Source organism: Salmo salar, chromosome 01 (genome assembly GCF_965601325.2).
Source record: "Salmo salar chromosome 01, fSalSal1, whole genome shotgun sequence".
Lineage (NCBI taxonomy): Eukaryota > Metazoa > Chordata > Actinopteri > Salmoniformes > Salmonidae > Salmo > Salmo salar.
The window spans coordinates 38,738,804-38,765,069 of record NC_138291.1 but is presented as its reverse complement, the minus strand read 5'-3'; the positions used below and the strand labels follow the sequence as shown (position 1 = coordinate 38,765,069).

General features: G+C 43.1%; 1 protein-coding gene across 2 annotated transcripts in view; it reads right to left on the bottom strand.

Annotated features, from left to right (window-relative positions):
* Positions 1–26,266, bottom strand: part of akap6 (A-kinase anchoring protein 6) — a 189,622-nt gene that overhangs the window by 26,063 nt on the left and 137,293 nt on the right. For both annotated transcript variants that reach the window (XM_014194357.3, XM_014194363.3), the window contains exons 10-11: positions 23,432–23,578; positions 19,817–20,032 (exon numbers count right to left, since the gene is read on the bottom strand). In XM_014194357.3, coding sequence (XP_014049832.3) covers positions 19,817–20,032; positions 23,432–23,578 — 363 coding nt within the window. The remainder of the gene's footprint in view (positions 1–19,816; positions 20,033–23,431; positions 23,579–26,266) is intronic.

Genomic DNA, 26,266 nt, shown 5'->3' with positions numbered 1-26,266 from the left:
AGAAATTGTGGTCAGAGTGTATGTCGCAAAATGTTGTTTGCTGTTCTCTAAAAGAACATATCGACAGATCTCCTTCTATCCTTTATATCCTCAGTCTGTCCATTTTTAATACATGTGGACAAGATGGCGATGACAAGGACAAACGAGACGCCCTCCAGTTGAAAGGAACAGAAACAGGGATTTAACTCTGACAGTGACCCAGTGGATATTCAATCAATTACCATTAATTAGAAATCTCTGATTAATTCTATTTGTTGATTAAGTCAATTAAAACCACAAGCACTTGTTATCTCAAATGAGTGTAATGAATTCTTGTTCCCACACACATATTCCCATAGTTTAGACTCACTGCCTCCAGCTCAATCCTTTCTGTCACTTACTGCCAGCGTCTTTCTCTGTCTCTCTCTCTCTCTCTCTCTCTCTCCTCTCTCTCTCTCTCTCTCTCTCTCTCTCTCTCATACAACACTAGGAAGACACCTGAGTGTCTGACAGGGAATTAGCTTGGGTAATAGACTGATTGAGAAATAGTTAGGGGGTTGTATAACGAGATACATCTAAGCCAACAGGAACCTGTGTACCCTCAGGCCTGGAGGGAAGCTAAAGTCATTCTGCTGCCCAAGAATAGCAAAGCACCCTTTACTGGCTCAAACAGCCTACCAATCAGCCTGCTACCAACCCTTAGTAAACTTTTGGAAAAAAATGTGTTGGACCAGATACAATGCTATTTCACAGTGGACAAATTACAACAGACTTTCAGCACGCTTATAGGGAAGTGCCTAAGGTGCGGGGAAGGGCACTCAACATGTACGGCAAATGACTGCTACTGAAAAAACAGATGTGTTATGGCTTTACATCCTCTGCTATATCATGTATCAAAAGTGACCTGTCTAACAGAACACAGAGGGTGTTCTTTAATGGAAGCCTCTCCAACGTAATCAAGGTGGAGTTGGGCATTCCCCAGGGCAGCTGGCTAAACCTCAACTCAATCTTGCAATGAATCTTGCAATGTGGAAATTGAGCAAATTGAGGAGACTAAACTGTTTGGAGTAACCCTGGATTGTAAAATGTCATGGTCAAAACATATTGACACAACGGTAGCTAAGATGGGGAGAAGTCTGTTTGTAATAAAAAGCTGCTCTGCTTTCTTCACATCGCTATCAACAAAACAAGTCCTACAGGCCCTAGTTTTATCGCATCTGGTCTACTGCCCAGTCATATGGTCAAGTGCCACAAAGAGGGACATAGGCAAATTACAGTTGGTCCAGAACAGCACGGCTGGCCCTTAAATGTACATGGAGAGCTAACATCAATAAGATGCATGTCTCTCTCTCCTGGATCAAAGTAGAGGAGAGATTGACTGTATCACTACTTGTCTTGTCAGCTGTACAAGGAAATAAGAAAACAGGAAAATGCCCGCCCAGAGGCGGCACTCCTAGTGGCCGGGGACTTTAATGCAGGAAAACTGAAATCATTCTTACCTAATTTCTATTAGCATGTTAAACGTGCAACCAGAGGAAAGAAAACAATGGACCACCTTTACCCCACACACAGAGACGCATACAAAGCTCTCCCTCGCCCCCCATTTGGCAAATCTGACCATAATTCCATCCTCCTGATTCCTACTTACAAGCAAAAACTGAAGCAGGAAGTACCAGTGACTCAGTCAATAAAGAAGTGGTCAGATGATGCAGATGCTAAGCTACAGGACTGTTTTGCTAGCACAGACTGGAATATGTTCCGGGATTCCTCCGATGGCATTGAGGAGTACACCACATCAGTCACTGGCTTCATCAATAAGTGCATCGATGACGTCGTCCCCACAGTGACCCCAACCAGAAACCATGGACTACAGGCAACATCCGCACTGAGCTAAAGGGTAGAGCTGCCGCCTTCAAGGAGCGGGACTCTAACCCAGAAGCTTATAAGAAATCCCGCTATGCCCTCAGATGAACCATTAAACAGGCAAAGCATCAATACAGGACTAAGATCGAATCGTACTACACCGGCTCCGACGCTCGTCGGATGTGGCAGCGCCTACAAAATATTACAGACTACAAAGGGAAGCACAGCCGCGAGCTGCCCAGTGACACAAGCCTACCAGATGAGCTAAATCACTTCTATGATTGCTTCAAGGCAAGCAACACTGAGGCATGCATGAGAGCATCAGCTGTTCCGGACGACTGTGTGATCACGCTCTCCATAGCCGACATGAGTAAGACCTTTAAACAGGTCAACATTCACAAGGCCGCTGAGCCAGACGGATTACCATGACGGGTGCTCTGGGCATGTGCTGACCAACTGGCATGGGTCTTCACTGTCATTTTCAACATGTCCTTGATTGAGTCTGTAATACCAACATGTTTCAAGCCAACCACCATAGTCACTGTGCCCAAGAACACTAAGGTAACCTGCCTAAATGACTACAGACCTGTAGCACTCACGTCCGTAACCATGAAGTGCTTTGAAAGGCTGGTCATGCATGGCTCACATTAACACCATAATCACAGAAACCCTAGACCCACTCCAATTTGCATACCGCTCAAACAGATCCACAGATGATGCAATCTCTATTGCACCCCACACTGCCCTTTCCCACTTGGACAAAAAGGAACACCTATGTGACAATGCTATTCATTGACTACAGCTCAGCGTTGAACACCATAGTGCCCTCAAAGCTCATCACTAAGCTAAGCATCCTGGGACTAAACACCTCCATCTGAAACTGGATCCTGGACTTCCTGACGGGCCGCCCCCAGGAGGTAAGGGTAGGTAACAACACATCTGCCACGCTGATCCTCAACACTGGAGCTCCTCAGGGGTACGTGCTCAGTCCCCTCCTGTACTCCCTATTCACCCACAACTGCATGGCCAGGCACGACTCCAACACCATTATTAAGTTTGCAGACGACACAACAGTGGTAGGCCTGATCACTGACAACGACGAGAAACCTGGCCGGGTGGTGCCAGAATAACAACCTATCCCTCAACGTAAACAAGACAAAGGAGATGATTGTGGACTACAGGAAAAGAAGGACCGGGCACGCCCCCATTCTCATCGACGGGGCTGTAGTGGAACAGGTTGAGAGCTTCAAGTTCCTTAGTGTCCACATCACCAACAAACTAGAATGGTCCAAACACACCAAGACAGTCGTGAAGAGTGCATGACAAAGCCTATTCCCCCTCAGGAAATGAAAAATATTTGACATGGGTGCTCAGATCCTCAAAAGGTTCTACAGCTGCAACATCGAGAGCATCCTAATTGGTTGCATCCCTGTCTGGTATGGCAACTGCTCAGCTTCCGACCGCAAGGCACTACAGAGGGTAGTGCGTACGGCCCAGTACATCACTGGAGCTAAGTTGCCTGCCATCCAGGACCTCTATACCAGGCGGTGTCAGAGGAAGGCCCTAAAAATTGTCAAAGACTCCAGCCACCCAAGTCATAGACTGTTCTTTCTGCTACCGCATGGCAAGCGGTACCGGAGCACCAAGTCTAAGACCAAAAGGCCAAAATCCTGAATAGCTAATCAAATGGCTACCCGGACTATGCATTGTGTCACTTTAACTAATGCTACACGTACATATTATCTCAAATAGCCCGACTAACCGGTGCACCCACACATTGATTCTGTACCGGTACCATCTGTATATAGCCTCGCTACTGTTATTTTGTACAGTTTTTTTTTATTTCTTTACTTATCAATTGTTTACCTAATACCTATTTTTTATTTAAAAACTGCACTGTTGGTTAAGGGCTTATAAGTAAGCATTTCACTGTAAGGTGAAATGTTGTATTCGGCACACGTGACAAATAAACTTTGATTTGATTTGATTTCTTATGACAACAAGTATTATTTTATATTGACATGAACTCTCAATTCAGTAAGCATAACGGCATAGTCACTATATCATCAAAATGCCCTTGTTGTTAGTGTGGTTGAAGATGGTGTAGGAAGGCAAGACTTTGTGCTCAAGGTGAATTGAAGATGCCTCAATGCAAGTAAACCAAACAGGACTGATCAGCAAGCCAAAACACGGTAGTTTAGTGCACAACAGCCCAGAATCCAGCCTTTCCTTCGCCTGTCAACATACATACAGCAGCATTAATGAGAAACCAGTAGACGACATCTTCATAATGTAACCATACTATAACCCCAGTTTAATTGAATTAAAAGGCTTTTAAGATATGGTATACCAGACTTCCCAGAGGGGGACTAAAATTAGGCTCTATTGTGTTCGGACTGCTCTGGGGGGCCAGACAGTTCAATTTAGTCACAGCTTCCATTTAATAATACCTTTCTCCCACCACTGTCTCTCAACCATATTGCTTCTTTTTGAAGGTTAAACATTGCCTATCAGTTAGAAAACATTCCCACAGATTACATGCCAAGCTTTGGCATTAAGGGATGAGTATTTTGCCCACAAACCAAACATCCTCCCTCATAATCTGTTGTAATACGAAATGTTTTAAAGAAGGATTAGATTGATAATATGTCACTGAGGAAGACGTAGAGTGTTCTATTTCACAATTATCTCCTCCTGTTCACATTGAATTGCTCCCTCCTACCATCTCAAGCAAAGAGAGCTAATTCGTTTTAATCTCTCCCCGTAAGAAGCCCCAATTTTCATTGAGGTCAAACTTTGGCTCGTGCAGCAAGAATCAAACCATCCCATTTATTAATTCTCACCAGAACCTCATTTCTATTTTTAGTCTTTTTCGACTAGAGAAATGGATTACCGACTTGTTCCAAGTGGAGTTTCTTTCTCTGTTGGACAGACTGCAGTGACCTCCCCCTATCTCCTCCACACTCCGAGAGCAGTGAGATGCCACCATAGATTTGGAGATACCAGCTCTAACGTCAGTTTCTCAACGTGGGGCCGGGATCTCACCTGGGGGGTCAGGCCCAATCTCTTCTCATCTCTCTGCCTGGTCTGGGTCCATCTACACCCTTCAACCCCCTCTCTCTGACTGACCTCCTCCCTACAGCACAGCCCCCGCTCTGAGCCACTAGGTTAGTCTAGGCTACTGTGGCCGGCGTCCCGCTAATAAAATATGACAGCCCAGATATAATATCAATACTTTCTCCATGATTAGGAATAAAGAACTCCTGTTCTTTGCCAAGTGCTAACCACATTAGAGGGGCTGTCTGATTGCGTAGCTTCACATGTGAGAGAAGAGCCAAACGCAGCGTTAGATTCTCATCTGGCCTTAATGGGGAGCAGACAGGTGACGGCGCTGGAACGACACGCTCATTACTGGACATGCACACCGGACGGACCCACCCAGCGTTTTTAGTTTTGAACATACCTCTGGTGTCTGACCAGTTTGAATAGCCCCTATTACATTGACAGTCTCTCACAAATACCCTAATTGATAGCATTATTATCATGTTGAGGTTATTTGTTTGCTTTCTCACGTTAGCGGGGATGAATGGGTGTTATTCATAAGGTATTAGCGACATCCTCTTCAACATCCTCACAGCTTTATCTTTCTTTTTATGGAGGAGGGTATAAACTGGGATCCACTGCTAGTTGGATGTGTTTAAGCGTTTTGGTTGGGTGCGTTGGTTTTATGGTGTGGCGGTAATCCTGTTATGAAGATTAGATGGGAGATGGTTAATGCTTTGTGATGCACCCAGAAGAAACTCTCCTAGAGGATAATTAGGTAAAGATCCTGAATGGAGTAATACTGTATTTTGGACGTCACTGCATCAGACATGGGGACCAGTTCACGTGTTATTTGGGTTGACATTCGCCATATTCCAACCGAGTATTGCTCTAGAACCATTAGAATGATTTTCAGGTTCAAATTGTACCATAATATTGTTTTTGATTTTCTGTGTGTGGAAAAACAAATAAGTATAATCACACAAAAAATTATGATTTTGATATACAGTATTCAGGCCCCTAGACTTTTTCCACATTTTGTTGTTACAGCCTTATTCTAAAATGTATTAAATAGTTTTTTTTCTCATCAATCTACACACAATACCCAATAAGGACAAAGCAAAAACAGGTTTTTAGAAACATTTGCAAAAGTATTACAAATGTAAAACTGAAATATCACATTTATATAAGTATTCAGACCCTTTACTCAGTACTTTGTTGAAGCACCTTTGGCAGCGATAACAGCCTCGAGTCTTCTTGGGTATGATGCTACAAGCTTGGCACATCTGTTTTTGGGGAGTTTCTACCATTTTTCTCTGCAGATCCTCTCAAGCTCTGTCAGGTTGGATGGGGAGCGTCGCTGCACAGCTATTTTCAGGTCTCTCCAGAGATGTTTGATCGGGTTCAAGTCCGGGCTCTGGCTGGGCCATTCAAGGACATTCAGAGACTTGTACCGAAGCCACTCCTGCATTGCCTTGGCTGTGCGCATAGGGTCGTTGTCCTGTTGGAAGATGAACTTTCGCCACAATCTGAGATCCTGAGCGCTCTGGAGCAGGTTTTCAAAAGGATCTCTCTGTATGTTTGCTCTGTTCATCTTTCCCTCGATCCTGACTAGTCTCCCAGTTCCTGCCACTGAAAAGCATCCCCACAGCATGATGCTGCCACCACCATGCTTCACCGTAGGGATGGTGCAAGGTTTCCTCCAGACATGACGCTTGACATTCAGGCCAAAGAGTTCAAACTTGGTTTCATCAGACAAGAGAATCTTGTTTCTCATGGTCTGATTGTCCTTTAAGTGCCTTTTGGCAAACTCCAAGTGGGCTGTCATATGCCTTTTACTGAGGGGTGGCTTCCGTCTGGCCATTCTACCATAAAGGCCTGATTGATAGAGAGCTGCAGAGATGGGTGTCCCTCTGAAAGATTCTCCCATCTCAACAGAGGAACTCTGGAACTCTTTCAGAGTGACCATCGGGTTCTGGGTCACCTCCCTGACTAAGGCCCTTCTCCCACGATTGCTCAGTTTGCCAGCTCTAGGAAGAGTCTCGGGCTTCCAAATGTCTTCCATTTAAGAATGAGGGAGGCCACTGTGTTCTTGGGGACCTTCAATCCTGCAGAAATGTTTTAGTACCCCTCCCCAGATCTGTGCCTGGACAGAATCTTGTTTCGGAGCTCCAAGGACAATTCCTTCGACCTCATGGCTTGGCACTCTGACATGCACTGTCAACTGTGGGACCTTATATAGACAGGTGTGTGCCTTTCCAAATCATGTCCAATCAATTTAATTTACCACAGGTGGACTCCAATCAAGTTGTAGAAACATCTCAAGGATGATCAATCGAAACCGGATGCACCTGAGTTCAATTTCGAGTCTCGTAGCAAAGGGTTTGAATACTTATGTAAATAAGGTATTTCTGTTTTTTATTTGTAATAAATGTGAAGCATTTTCTAAAAACCTGTTTTCGTGGGTAGAGAGTAGTCTAGTCTAGTGAACTACAGCACTGTACTGTATGTACCTGACTGACTGAGCCTCTACTCTAGAGAACTACAGCACTGTACTGTATGTATCTGACTGACTGAGCCTCTACTCTAGAGAACTACAGCACTGAACTGCATGTACCTGACTGACTGAGCCTCTACTCTAGAGAACTACAGCACTGAACTGCATGTACCTGACTGACAGCCTCTACTCTAGAGAACTACAGCACTGTACTGTATGTATCTGACTGACTGAGCCTCTACTCTAGAGAACTACAGCACTGAACTGTATGTACCTGACTGACAGCCTCTACTCTAGAGAACTACAGCACTGTACTGTATGTATCTGACTGACTGAGCCTCTACTCTAGAGAACTACAGCACTGAACTGTATGTACCTGACTGACAGCCTCTACTCTAGAGAACTACAGCACTGTACTGTATGTACCTGACTGACAGCCTCTCTAGGCTCGCCTGCACGAGACCTGACTGACAGCCCACTCGAGCACGCCTGCTGATGTACCTGACTGACTGAGCTTCTACTCTAGAGAACTACAGAACTGTACTATATGTAACTGACTGACAGCCTCTACTCTAGAGAACTACAGCACTGTACTGTATGTACCTGACTGACTGAGCTTCTACTCTAGAGAACTACAGCACTGTACTGTATGTACCTGACTGACTGAGCTTCTACTCTAGAGAACTACAGCACTGTACTGTATGTACCTGACTGACTGAGCCTCTACTCTAGAGAACTACAGCACTGTACTGTATGTATCTGACTGACTGAGCCTCTACTCTAGAGAACTACAGCACTGTACTGTATGTATCTGACTGACTGAGCCTCTACTCTAGTAGAACTACAGCACTGAACTGTATGTATCTGACTGACTGAGCCTCTACTCTAGAGAACTACAGCACTGTACTGTATGTATCTGACTGACTGAGCCTCTACTCTAGAGAACTACAGCACTGAACTGCATGTACCTGACTGACAGCCTCTACTCTAGAGAACTACAGCACTGAACTGTATGTATCTGACTGACTGAGCCTCTACTCTAGAGAACTACAGCACTGAACTGTATGTACCTGACTGACAGCCTCTACTCTAGAGAACTACAGCACTGTACTGTATGTACCTGACTGACAGCCTCTACTCTAGAGATCTACAGCACTGAACTGTATGTACCTGACTGACTGAGCTTCTACTCTAGAGAACTACAGAACTGTACTATATGTAACTGACTGACAGCCTCTACTCTAGAGAACTACAGCACTGTACTGTATGTACCTGACTGACTGAGCTTCTACTCTAGAGAACTACAGCACTGTACTGTATGTACCTGACTGACTGAGCCTCTACTCTAGAGAACTACAGCACTGTACTGTATGTATCTGACTGACTGAGCCTCTACTCTAGAGAACTACAGCACTGTACTGTATGTATCTGACTGACTGAGCCTCTACTCTAGTAAACTACAGCACTGAACTGTATGTATCTGACTGACTGAGCCTCTACTCTAGAGAACTACAGCACTGTACTGTATGTATCTGACTGACTGAGCCTCTACTCTAGAGAACTACAGCACTGAACTGCATGTACCTGACTGACGAGCCTCTACTCTAGAGAACTACAGCACTGTACTGTATGTATCTGACTGACTGAGCCTCTACTCTAGAGAACTACAGCACTGAACTGTATGTACCTGACTGACGAGCCTCTACTCTAGAGAACTACAGCACTGTACTGTATGTACCTGACTGACAGTCTCTACTCTAGAGAACTACAGCACTGCACTGTATGTACCTGACTGACAGCCTCTACTCTAGAGAACTACAGCACTGAACTGTATGTACCTGACTGACTGAGCTTCTACTCTAGAGAACTACAGAACTGTACTATATGTAACTGACTGACAGCCTCTAGTCTAGAGAACTACAGCACTGTACTGTATGTACCTGACTGACTGAGCTTCTACTCTAGAGAACTACAGCACTGTACTGTATGTACCTGACTTACTGAGCTTCTACTCTAGAGAACTACAGCACTGTACTGTATGTACCTGACTGACAGCCTCTACTCTAGAGAACTACAGCACTGAACTGTATGTATCTGACTGACAGCCTCCACTCTAGAGAACTACAGCACTGTACTGTATGTATCTGACTGACTGAGCCTCTACTCTAGAGAACTACAGCACTGAACTGCATGTACCTGACTGACAGCCTCTACTCTAGAGAACTACAGCACTGAACTGTATGTATCTGACTGACAGCCTCCACTCTAGAGAACTACAGCACTGAACTGTATGTACCTGACTGACTGAGCTTCTACTCTAGAGAACTACAGAACTGTACTATATGTAACTGACTGACAGCCTCTACTCTAGAGAACTACAGCACTGTACTGTATGTACCTGACTGACTGAGCTTCTACTCTAGAGAACTACAGCACTGTACTGTATGTACCTGGCTGACTGAGCCTCTACTCTAGAGAACTACAGCACTGTACTGTATGTACCTGACTGACTGAGCCTCTACTCTAGAGAACTACAGCACTGAACTGTATGTACCTGACTGACGAGCCTCTACTCTAGAGAACTACAGCACTGTACTGTATGTACCTGACTGACTGAGCCTCTAGTCTAGTAGAACTACAGCACTGTACTGTATGTACCTGACTGACGAGCCTCTACTCTAGAGAACTACAGCACTGAACTGTATGTACCTGACTGACTGAGCCTCTACTCTAGAGAACTACAGCACTGCACTGTATGTACCTGACTGACAGCCTCTACTCTAGAGAACTACAGCACTGCACTGTATGTACCTGACTGACTGAGCCTCTACTCTAGGGAACTACAGCACTGTACTGTATGTACCTGACTGACTGAGCCTCTACTCTAGAGAACTACAGCACTGTACTGTATGTACCTGACTGACTGAGCTTCTACTCTAGAGAACTACAGCACTGTACTGTATGTACCTGACTGACTGAGCTTCTACTCTAGAGAACTACAGCACTGTACTGTATGTACCTGACTGACTGAGCCTCTACTCTAGAGAACTACAGCACTGTACTGTATGTATCTGACTGACTGAGCCTCTACTCTAGAGAACTACAGCACTGTACTGTATGTATCTGACTGACTGAGCCTCTACTCTAGTAAACTACAGCACTGAACTGTATGTACCTGACTGACTGAGCTCTGCCTCCTGCTGAGATGTGTTCAGCCCAACTGTAATGGGGCCAAGTCTGGATATTGAATCTATTTACAGCAGAATTGCCCAAAACAGATAGATGATCATTAAATGGTCCTCTTTCTCTTTTTATTTTATATTTGTATCTCTTTTTCTATTTAGTGCCATGGCTCCTCTGTCCATACACATTGCAGTTATCAATATTTTAATCTTTTTTCCTCAGGCATTTTCTCAAGAAATCAATGCTTCCCCTCTGTGCAGTGTGACATCTTATCAAAAGAAAAGTCTTCTTTTATAAAGTGTTATTTCTCTCAGCGTTGACTCCGTATATATTTAAGGTTTCTTCCCTCTATCGCTAGTAGTCACTCAGCGGGATGAAAGCAATCTCAACTCCACAACCTGTGTTGTTACACGGCCTGATTAATATCCTGTGTTGTTCCTCAAGCTTTTTAAGTCAAATAATAGTTTCTTCGAGATTTGCTTGAGTCAAAATATCTTTGATTTATTTATTTTCTCAAGCATTAGTTTAATTACAAATATATATATACAGTATTAGTGTACTTGAAGTGAAAACCAGACACTCAAAGCTGCCTGTTTTGGAGTATTTGACACTAGGTACAGGTACAGTAACTCCCAAACTAAAGAAAACACTTGAGTAAATTAGGGATAAGTATATTGAAAGCAGGTGCTTACACACAGGTGTGGTTCCTGAGTTAAAGACATGCTCTGGTACTTTGGCGAGTAGTAAGTATTTTTTAAACCTCCCGCTTTGGGCTGGATGTGTCAATGTGTAGTTCATACATGCATAATATATGAGCAGAATTACTGTTTTACCTCAATTAGCCACAAAATCCCTAGTTTGAAAGCAACTGTTTTCTGGAAGCTGTGCAGCACCATTTTACCTAAATTTACCCCCAGACACCTGGGCCAGACACCTAGCAATTCGAGTTTCAGCTAATGAGCTTCAGCGCTATGTCATTTAAGTGACAGCTAGCAAGACACACACACAGCAGAGCCAGAGAGAGAGCAATGATATGGTGCACATATCTACAATTTTCAGGGACCACTTTTGGCTTGTGGGCACTACATTCAGAACTACTGGCTAAAAAGTGTACAAAAATATCGGAGAACATCTTTATTTAAACAATCAACACCCATCATGCTTAGGGTCATGTATAAAAATGCCCAGTTGCCCATTCTATTAGCTACCATGGCTAGAAGAAGAGATCTCAGTGTCTTTGAAAGAGGGGTCTCAAAGGAGCAGAGGGCGCTTAAAGGGTGTGTGTGTGTGTGTGTGTGTGTGTGTGTGTGTGTGTGTGTGTGTGTGTGTGTGTGTGTGTGTGTGTGTGTGTGTGATGGAATTTCTAGTGGTGGAATGGTATCACATCCCTCCAATAGAGTTCCAGACACTTGTAGAATCTAGGCCAAGGTGTATTGAGGCTGTTCTGGCTCGTGGTGGCCCAACGCCCTATTATGACACTATGTTGGTGTTTCTTTGATATGTGATGATATATGATATATGATAATTCACACCTTCATCCTTCATACCTACAGTAGCAGTCCCCAGTGTACCTAGGACTCTAGTACATGGATATTCAACCTAGGGTCTGTAGACCTCTAGTGCAGGGGGTCTGCAGAAAAATATTATGGTGTATATACAGTGCATTCAGAAAGTATTCAGACCCCTGGACTTTTTAGACATTTTGTTACGTTACAGCCTTATTCTAAAAGGGATTATATAACTGTTTTTCCTCATCAATCTACACACAATACCCCACAATGGCAAAGCGAAAACAGGTTTTTTGACATTTAAGCAAAATAGAAATACCTTATTTACATAAGTATTCAGACCCTTTGTTATGAAACTCAAAATTGAGCTCAGGTGCATCCTGAGAACCTTCCAGAAGGACAACCATCTCTGCAGCTCTCTACCAATCAGGCCTTTATGGTAGAGTGGCCAGACGGAAGCCACTCCTAAGTAAAAGGCACATGACAGCCCGCTTGGAGTTTGCAACAAAAATAAACTAAAAGACTCAGACCATGAGAAACAAGATTCTCTAGTCTGATGAAACCAAAACTTTCTGGCCTGAATGCCAAGCGTTATGTCTGGAGGAAGCCTTGCACAATCCCTATGGTGAAGCATGGTGGTGGCAGCATCATGCTGTGGGGATGTTTTTCAGAGGCAGAGACTGGGAGACTAGTCAGAATCGAGGGAAAAGTACAGAGAGATCCTTGATGACAACCTGCTCCAGAGTGCTCAGACTATGGTTGAAGGTTCATCTTCCAACAGGACAACGACCCAAAGCACACAGCCAAGACAACGCAGGAGTGGCTTCGGGACAAGTCTCTGAATGTCCTCGAGTGGCCCAGCCATGAGCCTGGACTTGAACTCGATCGAAAATCTCTGGAGACCTGAAAACAGCTCCCCATCTAACCTGACAGAGCTTGAGAGGATCTGCAGAGAAGAATTGGGAAATTCCCCAAATACAGGTGTGCCAAGCTTGTAGCGTCATACCCAAGAATACTCGAGGCTGTAATCACTGCCAAAGGTGCTTCAACAAAGTACAGAGTAAAGGGTCTGAATACTTACAGTACCAGTCAAAGGTTTGGACACACCTACTCATTCAAGGGTTTTTCTTTATTTATAATATTTTCTACATTGTAGAATAATAGTGAAGACATCAAAACTATTAAATAACAGATATGGAATAATGTAGTAACAAAAAAAGTGTTAACTTCACTAGGGTTGGGGCAGCATTCGGAATTTTGGATGAAAAGCGTGCCCAAAGTAAACTGCCTGCTACTCAGGCTCAGAAGCTAGGATATGCATATAATTGGTAGATTTGGATAGACAACACTCTAAAGTTTCCAGAACTGTTAAAATAATGTATGTGAGTATAACAGAACTGATATGGCAGGCGAACACCCTGAGGAAAATCCATCCAGGAAGTACTATTATTTTGAAAGGCTGTTTTTCCATTGAAAGCCTATCCACCATACAAAGACTTAGGACCCAGTTCACAATCTCTATGGCTTCTTCTACATGTGGCCAGTCTTTAGGCATTGTTTCAGGCTTTTACTCTGAAAAATGATTGAGATACAGCACTTTCAATGAGTGGACAGTGGAAATTTCCAGACATGAGTTGACGAAGCTTTTGTCCGGTTGAAATATGATTGATTATTTATGACAAAAACAACCTGAGGATTGATTGTAAACATCGTTTGACAGGGTTTCTATGAACTTTTATTGTACTTTTTAGATTTTTCGTCTGTCTGTTGTTCCAATGGATTGCTGAACAAAACGCACCAACAAAACTGAGGTTTTTGGACATAAAGAGGGACATTATCGAACAAAACGAACATTTATTGTGCAACATGGAGTCTTCGGAGTGCAACCATCTGAAGATCATCAAAGGTAAGTGATACATTTTATCGCTATTTCTGACTTTTGTTACTCCTCTTCTTGGCTGCTAACTGTTTGTAATGATTTGTTTACTGGGCGCTGTTCTCAGATAATCGCATGGTTTGCTTTTGCTGTAAAGCCTTTTTGAAATCTGACACAGCGGTTGGATTAACAAGAAGTTTATCTTTAAGCTGGTGTATAACATTTGTATCTTTTATGTATGTTTATTATGAGAATTTCTGTTTTGTTGAGTTTCACGCTCTGCAATTTCACCAGATATTGTTTGAGACAGAGGATGATTGAACAAAATGTGCTAACAAAACTGAGGTTTTTGGATATAAACATGGACTTTATCGAACAAAACGACCATTTATTGAGTAAATGGGAGTCTTGTGAGTGCAACCATATGAAGATCATCAAAGGTAAGTGATTCATTTTATCACTATTTCTGACTTGTGTAACTCCTCTACTTGGCTTGTTACTGTTTGTAATGATTTGTCTGCTGGGCGCTGTTCTCAGATAATCGAATGGTATGCTTTCGCCGTAAAGCCTTTATGAAATCTGACACCGTGGTTGTATCAACAAGAAGTTTATCTTTAAACCCATGTATAACACTTGTATGTTTCATGAATTTTTATAATGAGTATTTCTGTTTTTGAATTTGGCGCTCTGCAATTTCACTGGATGTTGGCCAGTGATGACAGCTTTGCACATTTTCTCAAACAGCTTCATGAGGAAGTCACCTGGAATGCATTTCAATTAGCAGGTGCGCCTGGTTCAACGTTAATTTGTGTAATTTCTTTCCTTCTTAATGCGTATGAGCCAATCAGTTGTGTTGTGACAAGGTAGGGGTGATATGCAGAAGATAGCCCTATTTGGAAAAAGACCAAGTCCATATTATGGCAAGAACAGCTCAAATAAGCAAAGAGAAACGACAGTCCATCATTACTTTAAGACATGAAGGTCAGTGAATCCGGAACATTTCAAGAACTTTGCAAAAACCGAAGAAAAACTAAATCGCTAAAACCATCAACTGTTATGATGAAACTGGCTCTCATGAGGACCGCCACAGGAAAGGAAGACCCAGAGTTACCTCTGCTGCAGAGGATAAGTTCATTAGTGGAGTTACCAGCCTCAGAAATTGCAGCCAAAATAGATGCTTCACATCTCATCATCAACTGTTCAGAGGTGACTGTGTGAATCAGGCCTTCATGGCCGAATTGCTGCCAATAAACCACTACTAAAGGACACCAATAAAAAGAAGAGACTTGCTTGGTCCAAGAAACACGAGCAATGGACATTAGACAAGTGGAACTCTGTCCTTTGGTCTGATGAGTCCAAATTTGAGATTTTTGGTTCCAACCACCGTGTCTTTGTGAGACGCAAAGTAGGTGAACGGATGATCTCCCCATGTGAAGTTCCCACTATAAAGCATGGAGGAGGAGGTATGATGGTGTGGGGGTGCTTTTCTGGTGACACTGTCGGTGATTTAGAATTCAAGGCACACTTAACCAGCATGGCTACCACAGCATTCCCGCTTAGTGGGACTATCATTGGTTTTTCAACAGAACAATGACCCAACTCACCTCCAGGCTGTGTAAGGGCTATTGACCAAGAAGGAGAGTGATGGAGTGCTGCATCAGATGACCTGGCCTCCACAATCACCTGACCTCAACCCAATTGTTTGGGGTTTTAGGCTGGGTTTCTGTACAGGACTTTGTGACATCAGCTGATGTAAGAAGGGCTTTATAAATACAATTGATTGATACATTTGATTGAATTGAGATGGTTTGGGATGAATTGGAACACAGAGTGAAGGTAAAGCAGCCAACAAGTGCTCAGCATATGTGGGAACTCCTTCAAGTCAGCATTCCTCATGAAGCTGGTTGAGAGAATGCCAAGAGAGTGCAAAGCTGTCATCAAGACAAAGGGTGGCTACTTTAAAGAATCTAAAATCTAAATATATTTTGATTTGTTTAACACTTTTTGTCAGGGCTTTCGGAAGGATCGGACCAATACGCAGCGTGATCGTAGTTCATCATCTTATATTCAGTCGTGAAACTAATGCAATAAACCATACACTTGAAATACAAAAAAAACAAGAAAGCCGTGACGCAGAGCAGGCATACACTACTCACAAAATAATCACCCACAAAACACCAGTGGGACAAACATCAACTTAAATATGGCCTCCAATTAGAGACAACGACAACGGGCTTCCTCTAATTGGAGGTCATGCCAAACAAAAACTAACCTAGAAATACAAAAACTAGAAACTAAACATAGAAATACAAAAACGGACAAACACCCCCTGTCACGCCCTGACCACTCTACCATAGAAAATAACAACTTACTATGGTCAGGACGTGACACTTTTTTGGTTACTACAGTGGGGGAAAAAAGTATTTGATCCCCTGCTAATTTTGTACGTTTGCCCACTTACAAAGAAATTATCAGTCTATAATTTTAATAGTAGGTTTATTTGAACAGTGAGAGAGAGAATAACAACCAAAAAATCCAGAAAAACACATGTCAAAAATGTTATAAAATGATTTGCATTTTAATGAGGGAAATAAGTATTTGACCCCTCTGCAAAACATGACTTAGTACTTGGTGGCAAAACCCTTGTTGGCAATCACAGAGGTCAGACGTTTCTTGTAGTTGTAGCCTTCCCTGTAGCTCAGTTGGTAGAGCATGGTGTTTGCAACACCAGGGTTGTGGGTTTGATTCCCACGGGGGGCCAGCACAGAAAAAAAAAAAAAATGTATGAAATTGTATGAAATGTATGCATTCACTACTGTAAGTCGCTCTGGGTAAGAGCGTCTGCTAAATGATCTAAATGTAAATGTAAAGTTGTCCACCAGGTTTGCACACATCTCAGGAGGGATTTTGTCCCACTCCTCTTTGCAGATCTTCTCCATTAAGGTTTCGAGGCTGACGTTTGGCAACTCGAACCCTCAGCTCCCTCCACAGATTTTCTATGGGATTAAGGTCTGGAGACTGGCTAGGCCACTCCAGGACCTTAATGTGCTTCTTCTTGAGCCACTCCTTTGTTGCCTTGGCCGTGTGTTTTGGGTCATTGTCATGCTGGAAAACCCATCCACGACCCATTTTCAATGCCCTGGCTGAGGGAAGGAGGTTCTCACCCAAGATTTGACGGTACATGGCCCCGTCCATCGTCCCTTTGATGCGGTGAAGTTGTCCTGTCCCCTTAGCAGAAAAACACCCCCAAAGCATAATGTTTCCACCTCCATGTTTGACGGTGGAGATGGTGTTCTTGGGGTCATAGGCAGCATTCCTCCTCCTCCAAACACAACGAGTTGAGTTGATGCCAAAGAGCTCCATTTTGGTCTCATCTGACCACAACACTTTCACCCAGTTGTCCTCTGAATCATTCAGATGTTCATTGGAAAACTTCAGACAGGCATGTATATGTATTCTTGAGCAGGGGGACCTTGCGGGCGCTGCAGGATTTCAGTCCTTCACGGCGTAGTGTGTTACCAATTGTTTTCTTGGTGACTATGGTCCCAGTTGCCTTGAGAGCATTGACAAGATCCTCCCGTGTAGTTCTGGGCTGATTCCTCACCGTTCTCATGATCATTGCAACTCCACGAGGTGAGATCTTGCATGGTGCCCCAGGCCGACGGATATTGACAGTTCTTTTGTGTTTCTTCCATTTGCGAATAATCGCACCAACTGTTGTCACTTTCTCACCAAGCTGCTTGGCGATGGTCTTGTAGCCCATTCCAGCCTTGTGTAGGTCTACAATCTTGTCCCTGACATCCTTGGAGAGCTCTTTGGTCTTGGCCATGGTGGAGAGTTTGGAATCTGATTGATTGCTTCTGTGGACAGGTGTCTTTTTTACAGGTAACAAGCTGCAGTTAGGAGCACTCCCTTTAAGAGTGTGCTCCTAATCTCAGCTTGTTACCTGTATAAAAGACACCTGGGAGCCAGAAATCTTTCTGATTGAGAGGGGGTAAAATACTTATTTCCCTCATTAAAATGCAAATCAATTTATAACATTTTTGACATGCGTTTTTCTGGATATTTTTGTTGTTATTCTGTCTCTCACTGTTCAAATAAACCTACCATTAACATTATAGACTGATCCTTTCTTTGTCAGTGGGCAAACATACAAAATCAGCAGGGGATCAAATACTTTTTTCCCCACTGTACATGATTCGTGTTATTTCATAGGTTTGATGTCTTCACTATTATTCTACAATGTAGAAAATAGTAAAAATAAAGAAAAACCCTTGAATGAGTAGGTGTGTCCAACGTTTTGACTGGTACTGTATGAAAATGTGATTTTTAATAAAAAAAAAAAAAGATTTGCTAAAATATTTAATAACCTGATTTAGCTTTGTCATTATGGGGTATTTAATGTAGATTGATGACATTTTTTTATTACATTTTTATCCATTTTAGAATAAGGCTGTAAATTAACAAAATGTGGAAAAAGTCAATGCGTATGAATATTTTCCGAATGCATTGTATTTTAAAAAGAAGTGGTAGAAAAGAGGAAAATATCTTCTAACGATTTCAACTTTATTTCTCAACTCCTAATATTGAGCAATTTACACTCATTCGAGCCAATTACACTCACTGGAGTATCTGACATAGTCTTTGAAAAAGCACCCGCGAGTACCCATCGCGGCAAGTGCCGCTGGCTGCTGGTAAGCTTTCTTGACTTGGACATAAGGTTTTTCCAATGTAATAAGCGTTGAATTTCATGTAATATAATTACGCAAAATCAGAATAGTTCCCATGCCTGATATTAGTGCACATTATTTTTGTTGTTGTGAGTGCCCTTTTAAATGGCGCACACGTCTTCTCCATCTCTATTCTCCCTCATAAACATCCCATGCCCCCCCTTACCTCTTCCCTTTCTACTGTATCCCTGTGGAAGTGGTAGGTTACTGTAAAATTGTCCCATGAAAATCATTATCATTATCAATACGTTAAAACACTTCTCAATGAGTTTATATGGTCATTGACAGTGTATTATATAGGTCTCCCACCATTCTATTGTGATATATATGCACATCAGTCATCTATTAACTTTTTATCTGTTGATTTGTGAATGCTTTACATGCTAGCTAGTTACTGTACTTTTCTCTGTGCATGTCGTCATTGGGCTGGCATGGCTACTCATGTCCCCTTTCGTTGTTCCTTTGAACTTTGCAGAGGAGTTGGCGTATAAAGGGCGGCACAGCATTTGTTTCTGGAAGTTTGTCCTGTCATTATCAGAGAAGAAAAGATCAAGACCAACCCTGACCCTTCGGTCATCTCCACCGGTCACACCAACACATGGTTAACCTTTGTTTAACCAGCTCAACAGCTGTATTAGTCAACATATCGTTTGGAGATGCAGTACCTTTCTAGCTAATAGTTAGCTATGTTAGCGCCTATACTTATACCCCAGTATAATGTGGGGAAGGCAAAATAATGAAACACCATCTACCAAATTCATTTTAAAATGCTGATTACTTCGCATTGCCCTTATCATTCACCTGATGACAAGACGAGGACAAATGTTTTGGGCTGACGCATGATGGGTGTCACTGGGTCGCCGGTTTGCTTGGGGTCCCTGGGAAAGAAAAGGTTGAAGACCCCTGCCGTAGTAGTCAGTGTCTTTCTAAAGGAGCTGTCCCTACAGCCCAGACCAGGTGAAAGTTAGACCCAGATCAGTAGTAGTGTTATGACAGTGTTCTGCCCAGGGGGCCTTCATCTACTCTGGATGTGTGTGTGTGTGTGTGTGTGTGTGTGTGTGTGTGTGTGTGTGTGTGTGTGTGTGTGTGTGTGTGTGTGTGTGTGTGTGTGTGTGTGTGTGCAGTGCTCAGTCTCTACCTTGAAGTGCTGCAGCTGGGTGGAGGCCTGCAGGTCCTGCTCTTCTTCCTGCCTCAGACAGGAGTTGAAGATGAACAGCTCTGTGTCTCTCAGCCACACCTTCAGATCCTTGATCCTGCCCTCCAGCCGGCCCAGCAGGCTGCTGGTATGAGGGGACAGGGCAGAGCGAGGGTCCTGGGATGGGCTGGTGCTCCCCACAGACTCCCCCAGGATCTTCTGAGGAGACCAAGAAGAGAGGAGGAAGGAGAGTTAGAGACTGTGACAGTATGTACAATCATTTCAGAGAGTTACAGAGTACTGTTGTATCAATATACTGACAGCAGGTGGGAAATATACTGCAACATTATTGTGATCTGATAGCTCTCTCTGTTTCACACTTCTTTCCCTCCTGGCAATGCGACATTCTAGCAAAAAGCTCATGAAGTTGTCCATTTCAATAAGCAAATAAATGTGCAGATGTTGTTACTATCAACAAGTCACAAACAGTGCTGATCATACCATGATTATTGCTACCTTCTAAAGATGAAGGCGGCTAATTCTGGACGTATTTTCAGTACTGCCGTATATTCAGCGTTGCCGCTCAGAGAATCACACAGAAAGGAGTAGATAACAATCAGAAGCACAAATACCCTCCAACGATTTCCCAAATAGGACTCTGCTGAGCAATTTCCCCCTCCTTCTATAACAGAGCAAACAGCACCACGCTGTGTATAGCCCCAGCCTGACAGACACTGGCTATGACCAAAATAGCACCCTATTCCCTACATAGTGCACTACTTTTGACCAGTGCCCTGGTCATAAGTAGGGCACTATAGAGGGTATAGGGTGCCATTTGGGACATGGGCACTGCCATGTGAGTGAGTTCCCACCTGCCTGGGAAATGAGAGCTACGCTATAGCTACTTTTGGAGCCAGAGTCTCTCACTCACACACACACACACACACACACACACACACACACACACACACACACACACACACACACACACACACACACACACACACACACACACACACACAGGGGTTGAACTCTGTATGCAGAGGAGCCCAATTGTAGAGTGGCAAAACACTCCATTATCCAATTAATACACACACTGGTTGGTTTAATTGGCAGTCCTTTGTGTTGGTGCTGTGTGCTGGTGGATGTTTTGCAAGCTGTAATGGAAACAGATGTGATTATGAGTGAGTGAGTCAGCAATGAAGTGGCCATTTTGGGGCTAGATCGCTGGCTGGCTGCACCAATTAAACACTGTGTGTGTTGATCCTCCATTATAGCTCCTTCTTTATTAGCCTCCACACCTGTGTGGCTGTCAGAGAACGTGTTAATGGCAGACCAGAGTCTATGACTAGATGGGTTTGACTTGCATGTTTTAGAGTCAATGTGAGAAACAAATGAGCACTTAATACTACAGTGGTGTGATGTGAAATGATGGAGTAGGAAGTGAAAAATAGGAGAGGACACCTAGCTTTAAGATATTGTCAGTGAGGTGATATGAGTCACACATATCCCTAAACAATTCCACTGATTGGGATTTTCAATATTGATTCCAATAGCGTTCGACTTTGATTATCTGTACCTCACAACTCCATAAGTGTCCTTTGGGCTTACTGAAGTGGCTGCCTCTCAGCAAAGAGCATCGTATTTGTTCCCTCCCTTAACAAGAATCCCTCCCGAACATTCTCTCTCTCTCTCATTCGGTTTCATTTTCTCTTCCCTCTCTCTCTCTCTCTCTCTCTCTCCTCTCGTTTGAATATCGATAATTTGAAAGCACTCAATGAACTCCAGATATAGCCATTGTTTTTGCCCTGTGATGAACAGAGCGCTGCAGAGAGAGAGAGGTGAAACCAAATGCCCTTGGAGGGTCAGGGATACAAAAAAAGGAATTTATTGCCACTTTATTTTGTTCTGGAACAGTTTGCAATCATAAATTCTTCATAAGCAGAATACTTCAGAGAATGGTCTGTCTTCATAAATATATACGACAGAGGACATCAATTTCATTTAATTCACAATTTGTGTCAGCACAGCAGATGCCAATGCCTGACTTGATAGGGTTGTTTAATATGCAATTGAGACGGCGTAATGTGCAGTGCAGGGAGCAGAAATTCGCAGATTAAACTCCCCGCACCACTGCCATTTCATTCTGGCGGCTCTCTGCCCGATGCCACTCACCACAGACCAAAGAAATATTCCTTCGCTAAACAGAACTTTGTTTATGCATGAGCATCCTGTTCAAACGTCACACGTTTATTTGGGATCTCAGTAGAACTTTAATCAGCTGATTGCTGTGGTGGAAAAGAAAACGTGTTCGTTTGTTGTTTAATTTCCAAACAGCATCTCTTTAGCTTGGGAAAGGAATACATATGTTTATCTAGCTCACACCAACCCACTCAAACACACGCACACACACACTCATTTCTTCTATGCGACAGTACGCATTGTTTTAGGTCTATGTGTTAGAGTGAAAATATGCCTTGGAACTCAGACATTACAGAAATGACAGCAGGTACGTGTGTTTGAGTTGTTGGCATCTTGATTATTCTATGTTGTTAGATCTGTGCTTGTCTGCATCCTAACAGCACCTTATTTCCTATGAAGTCCATAGTCCCTATGGGCCCCTGGTCAAAAGTAATGCACTACATAGGGAATAGGGTGCCATTTGGGATGCGGACCATGTCAATCCCAGGGAGAGCGAGAGCGTGGATATGAGCAGAAGCTGCTTGGGGTACTACTGGGACAGGGATACGTCCTGGTAATTGAGAGACCAGCAATTATATTTCTCATGTTCAGAGATTAGATGAACAGTGATTAACCTAAAATTAGCCTCTAAGAGCAATGCACAGTTGAACCCCAGTCGGTCCGATAAGGATCAACAAGCCAGCCATACCGTACCATTAACAGGATCATCAAGACTAGAGCAGGCAGGCATCTCCGATCCGATACCATCTCCTGCTTCCCTGGCTGATATCCAAGATGGGGATATAGCTGAGCTGCCCCCCTCTAAGCAGGGCGGTGGGGGTGGATGGTGGGGGGTAGACAAGGCAGGGTACCTAGCTACTGTACTGTATTTGGTGTAGTGTTCATGTGTTGCATAGATAAGAGGGTTTGGGGGTGGAAGAAGGAGCCCCAGGCCTGTTCATCATTTCAGAGGCGTAGCGGCAAGGCTTTATCCTGATTCACTCACTTCAATTGAGCTGCTAGCCAGCTCCATCTCCACAGGGTTCCCTGCTAACCGAGAGAGGGCCAGCATCCCAAATGGGACCCTATTCCCGATATAGTGCACTACTTTTGACCAGAGCTCTGCACTATATAGGAAATAGGATGCCATTTGAGACACAGACAGCCTCTCAGGTGGGATATTGACCCGCATTAGTGCACTGGAGTCTGAACGGGACTGACTGGGGGACAGGCAGGGTGGGGGCCTGGGGCGCGTTCCTTTTGCTTTTACCTAAAAACAGCAGAACAACTGTTTTATTTATGCAGATAATAATGAGTTCCCCACAAGAAGGTCATATCAACATGTTGACCCATTCTGTCTCTTTTTATGGATCCGGAGTATTAACAGTACAGAAGGTGGAGTAGTGTTACGGTGTGTGTGTGTGTGTGTGTGTTCACCTGCAGCTCGTCCCACTTCTGTGTCATGGCATTGACTCGCTCGTCGAAGTCCAGGGGGAGCTGTGCTCCGCTCCTCCGCAGGCTCTCGGCCCAGCCCAGGAGGTGTGTCTTCTTAGGGTGCCACATACTCATCTCTACACTGTTCCCCTGGGGACAGACACATGAGAGAGAGACATGGGTGAGACATTGAGGGACACTGTCTGCACACTACAGGACATACTGTAGAGGAGAGATACACAGCACTGACTACATGCATGGCATCTAGTGCACTGCGGAGCATGGAGATACACGCACAGAGACGTGGGTGAGAGTACATTTGAACCGCCCTAATTTCCACCATTCATACAGAAACCGGTACCTGGAAAGAGCTAGTTCATTTCAGGAAAAGATGTCCGTTGTGAAAAGGGTATTTGCTATTTGAGACACAATTGGCACACATTGGAGTACATAGTGTATTGTAGAGTTGCTCACAATCCCCAGCACTGACTATGTCATTCATTAAACTGGTGAACTCAGCAGTGCAGCCCCCCTGCTGCACACAAAGGCAAACAGACATTTAAAATAGTGCTGATATTTTGTGCCATAAACTGAGAGTGTCTCTCTCTCTCTCTCTCTCTGTCTGTTTATTTCCCCCCTCAACAAGGTATCTTACTCAGAGAAGGAAATCCGAGCTAAATTCTTTCAACACCATTACAACTGCACAGAACTCATATTTAGTGTACATAAACTAGAATATTCTAAGACGGAATATGTTTTCGGAACTGACATTTTCAGTTCAATGGCTGAAGAAAAGCTTACTGTAACAGTACGAAATTGACACTCTTCAATCTCACATATTTTTGGTTAATTTCTCTCTTTCCCCTCCCGTTTCATTTTCTGCATCAATAGCTACTTGATTCTAGTTTTCGGTTGTCATTTATCATTACAGCCCAGCCACATTTAAATATTTAAATGTACTCCTGTTTTTTTCCTTTTTTTAACTGTCATCAGTCCAGAAACCATTTTTCATTGTCGCTTTTTTTTTGATGGAGATGGTATCACACTTCCTCTGAAGCCATTCATCCCTTTCAGATTTTTAATAGCGCCGCATGTAAGAGTAAATGTGTTACCATCTAACTATCAGGAAATGATCCAATTTATTTGTTGACAGCAAATATTGATTTTAAGAGTCTTCTTTTGTTTAAAAATGGCACATCATTGATCGAAAGTCAAAACATTACAGGAGAATAAAGTAGATAAGTGATTAAAATGCATGAGATCCAGAACTTTGAGATTAATGCTGAGAAGGATCTTTGATCAAATACACTGAACGCACTGGTGAGTTATAGCCTCCAGTCTCTGTCTAAACTAGAATAGCCAAGGATCTGCATACCTTAACTTTGTGAAATAGCTCTGGTAGGATCATAGGATGAAGTTCTGAAACATATAATATAGTACGCCTGTGCAATTGCTGTCATGATGTGAAAATATACTCCATTTTTTTGGTGTTGAACATAACATTGAAGCCCATTTTCATGACTTGGTGCTAGATGAAGACGAGCTTTAAGAAAATAGTGTCTAACTTAGTTGGAGTGATGGGTCTATGAGGGGTTGAGAGAAAGAGAGAGAGAGGGGGCGTGGTGGAATGAAGTGGGGGTGGGGGGGTGGAATGGAAAAGAACTGTGTGCTCTCCAAAAAAGAGAGTCACATGAAAATAGATGAGGAAAATCAACAAGCAATCATAACTTTAATTCATTCCACATATTAATGAGTACGAAAGACTGGAAATGTCAGCAGAAATGCAGTCATACATGAAAACATTTAATGCATTTTTGTAGATTCATCTTATCCATTAAATTAAAGTTTGTTCAGAGTCTGTAACGTGTTGAGACAACAGAAGTAAGACTCCATGAAGTGAGTCGGATGCCTCCGTATTTAAATGAATTTATACACAGTTATATAGTTAACACATTGCTGCCAGCCACCACAAACCAGCCTCTATGAAAACTCACAGTTAACATCCAACAAAGTACAATGGACTCTGCAGCTAGCTGCCAGAATAATACCAATATACTGTTTATTGGTACAACAATAACACACTAATAACAGGTGTACTGTGCATATACATCATCATACAATCTAAATGTATATATTTTTAAAGGTGAAACATTACCGCATATTAAATCATAAAGATGACATTAATAAAACAGAATATTCACATATTCCAGTGCTTGTAAATACTAAGCTTGTAAATCTCAATGCTTATAAAGCCTAGCAATGGAATGGGCCACCTCTAACTCATAAAATAGTGTGCTGTGGTGGTAGAGATTGACTCAAGAGAATCCTCAGTGGGGAATGTGTTCTCTTTAACCAACAAAGCCTTAAGAAAACAAAGCAGACAAATATGATAATTACTTCATCAATTTGGGGTGGGGGGCATCCTCACTACCTACAATTTGCTGTTGACAGTGTCAAAGGAGAGGAAGACAGGGGCTGGGGAGAGGAGGGAGGAGGGAGAGAGAAATCCTCCATTGAAGAGAGAGAGAGAGAGAGAGAGAGAAAGAGAGAGAGAGAGCCTCTACAGCTGATGAGAGAGGGGCTCTGTCTCCCTGATAGATAGACAAGCTCCAGCCATGAAAGAACAGGAAGAAATATTCAGTGTGTACTTAAAGAGAAAAAGGAAAACATCAAACCCTTGATTCAGATATAATTCTAGACTGTTTATGCAAAATGGAAGCACTAAGTTGTTGAGTTGTTTGTGTGTGTGTGTGTGTGTGTGTGTGTGTGTGTGTGTATGTGTGTGTTCTGAAAATCACCCTGTTGAAAAAATTCTGCTCAAACGGGTCTGGAACAAAA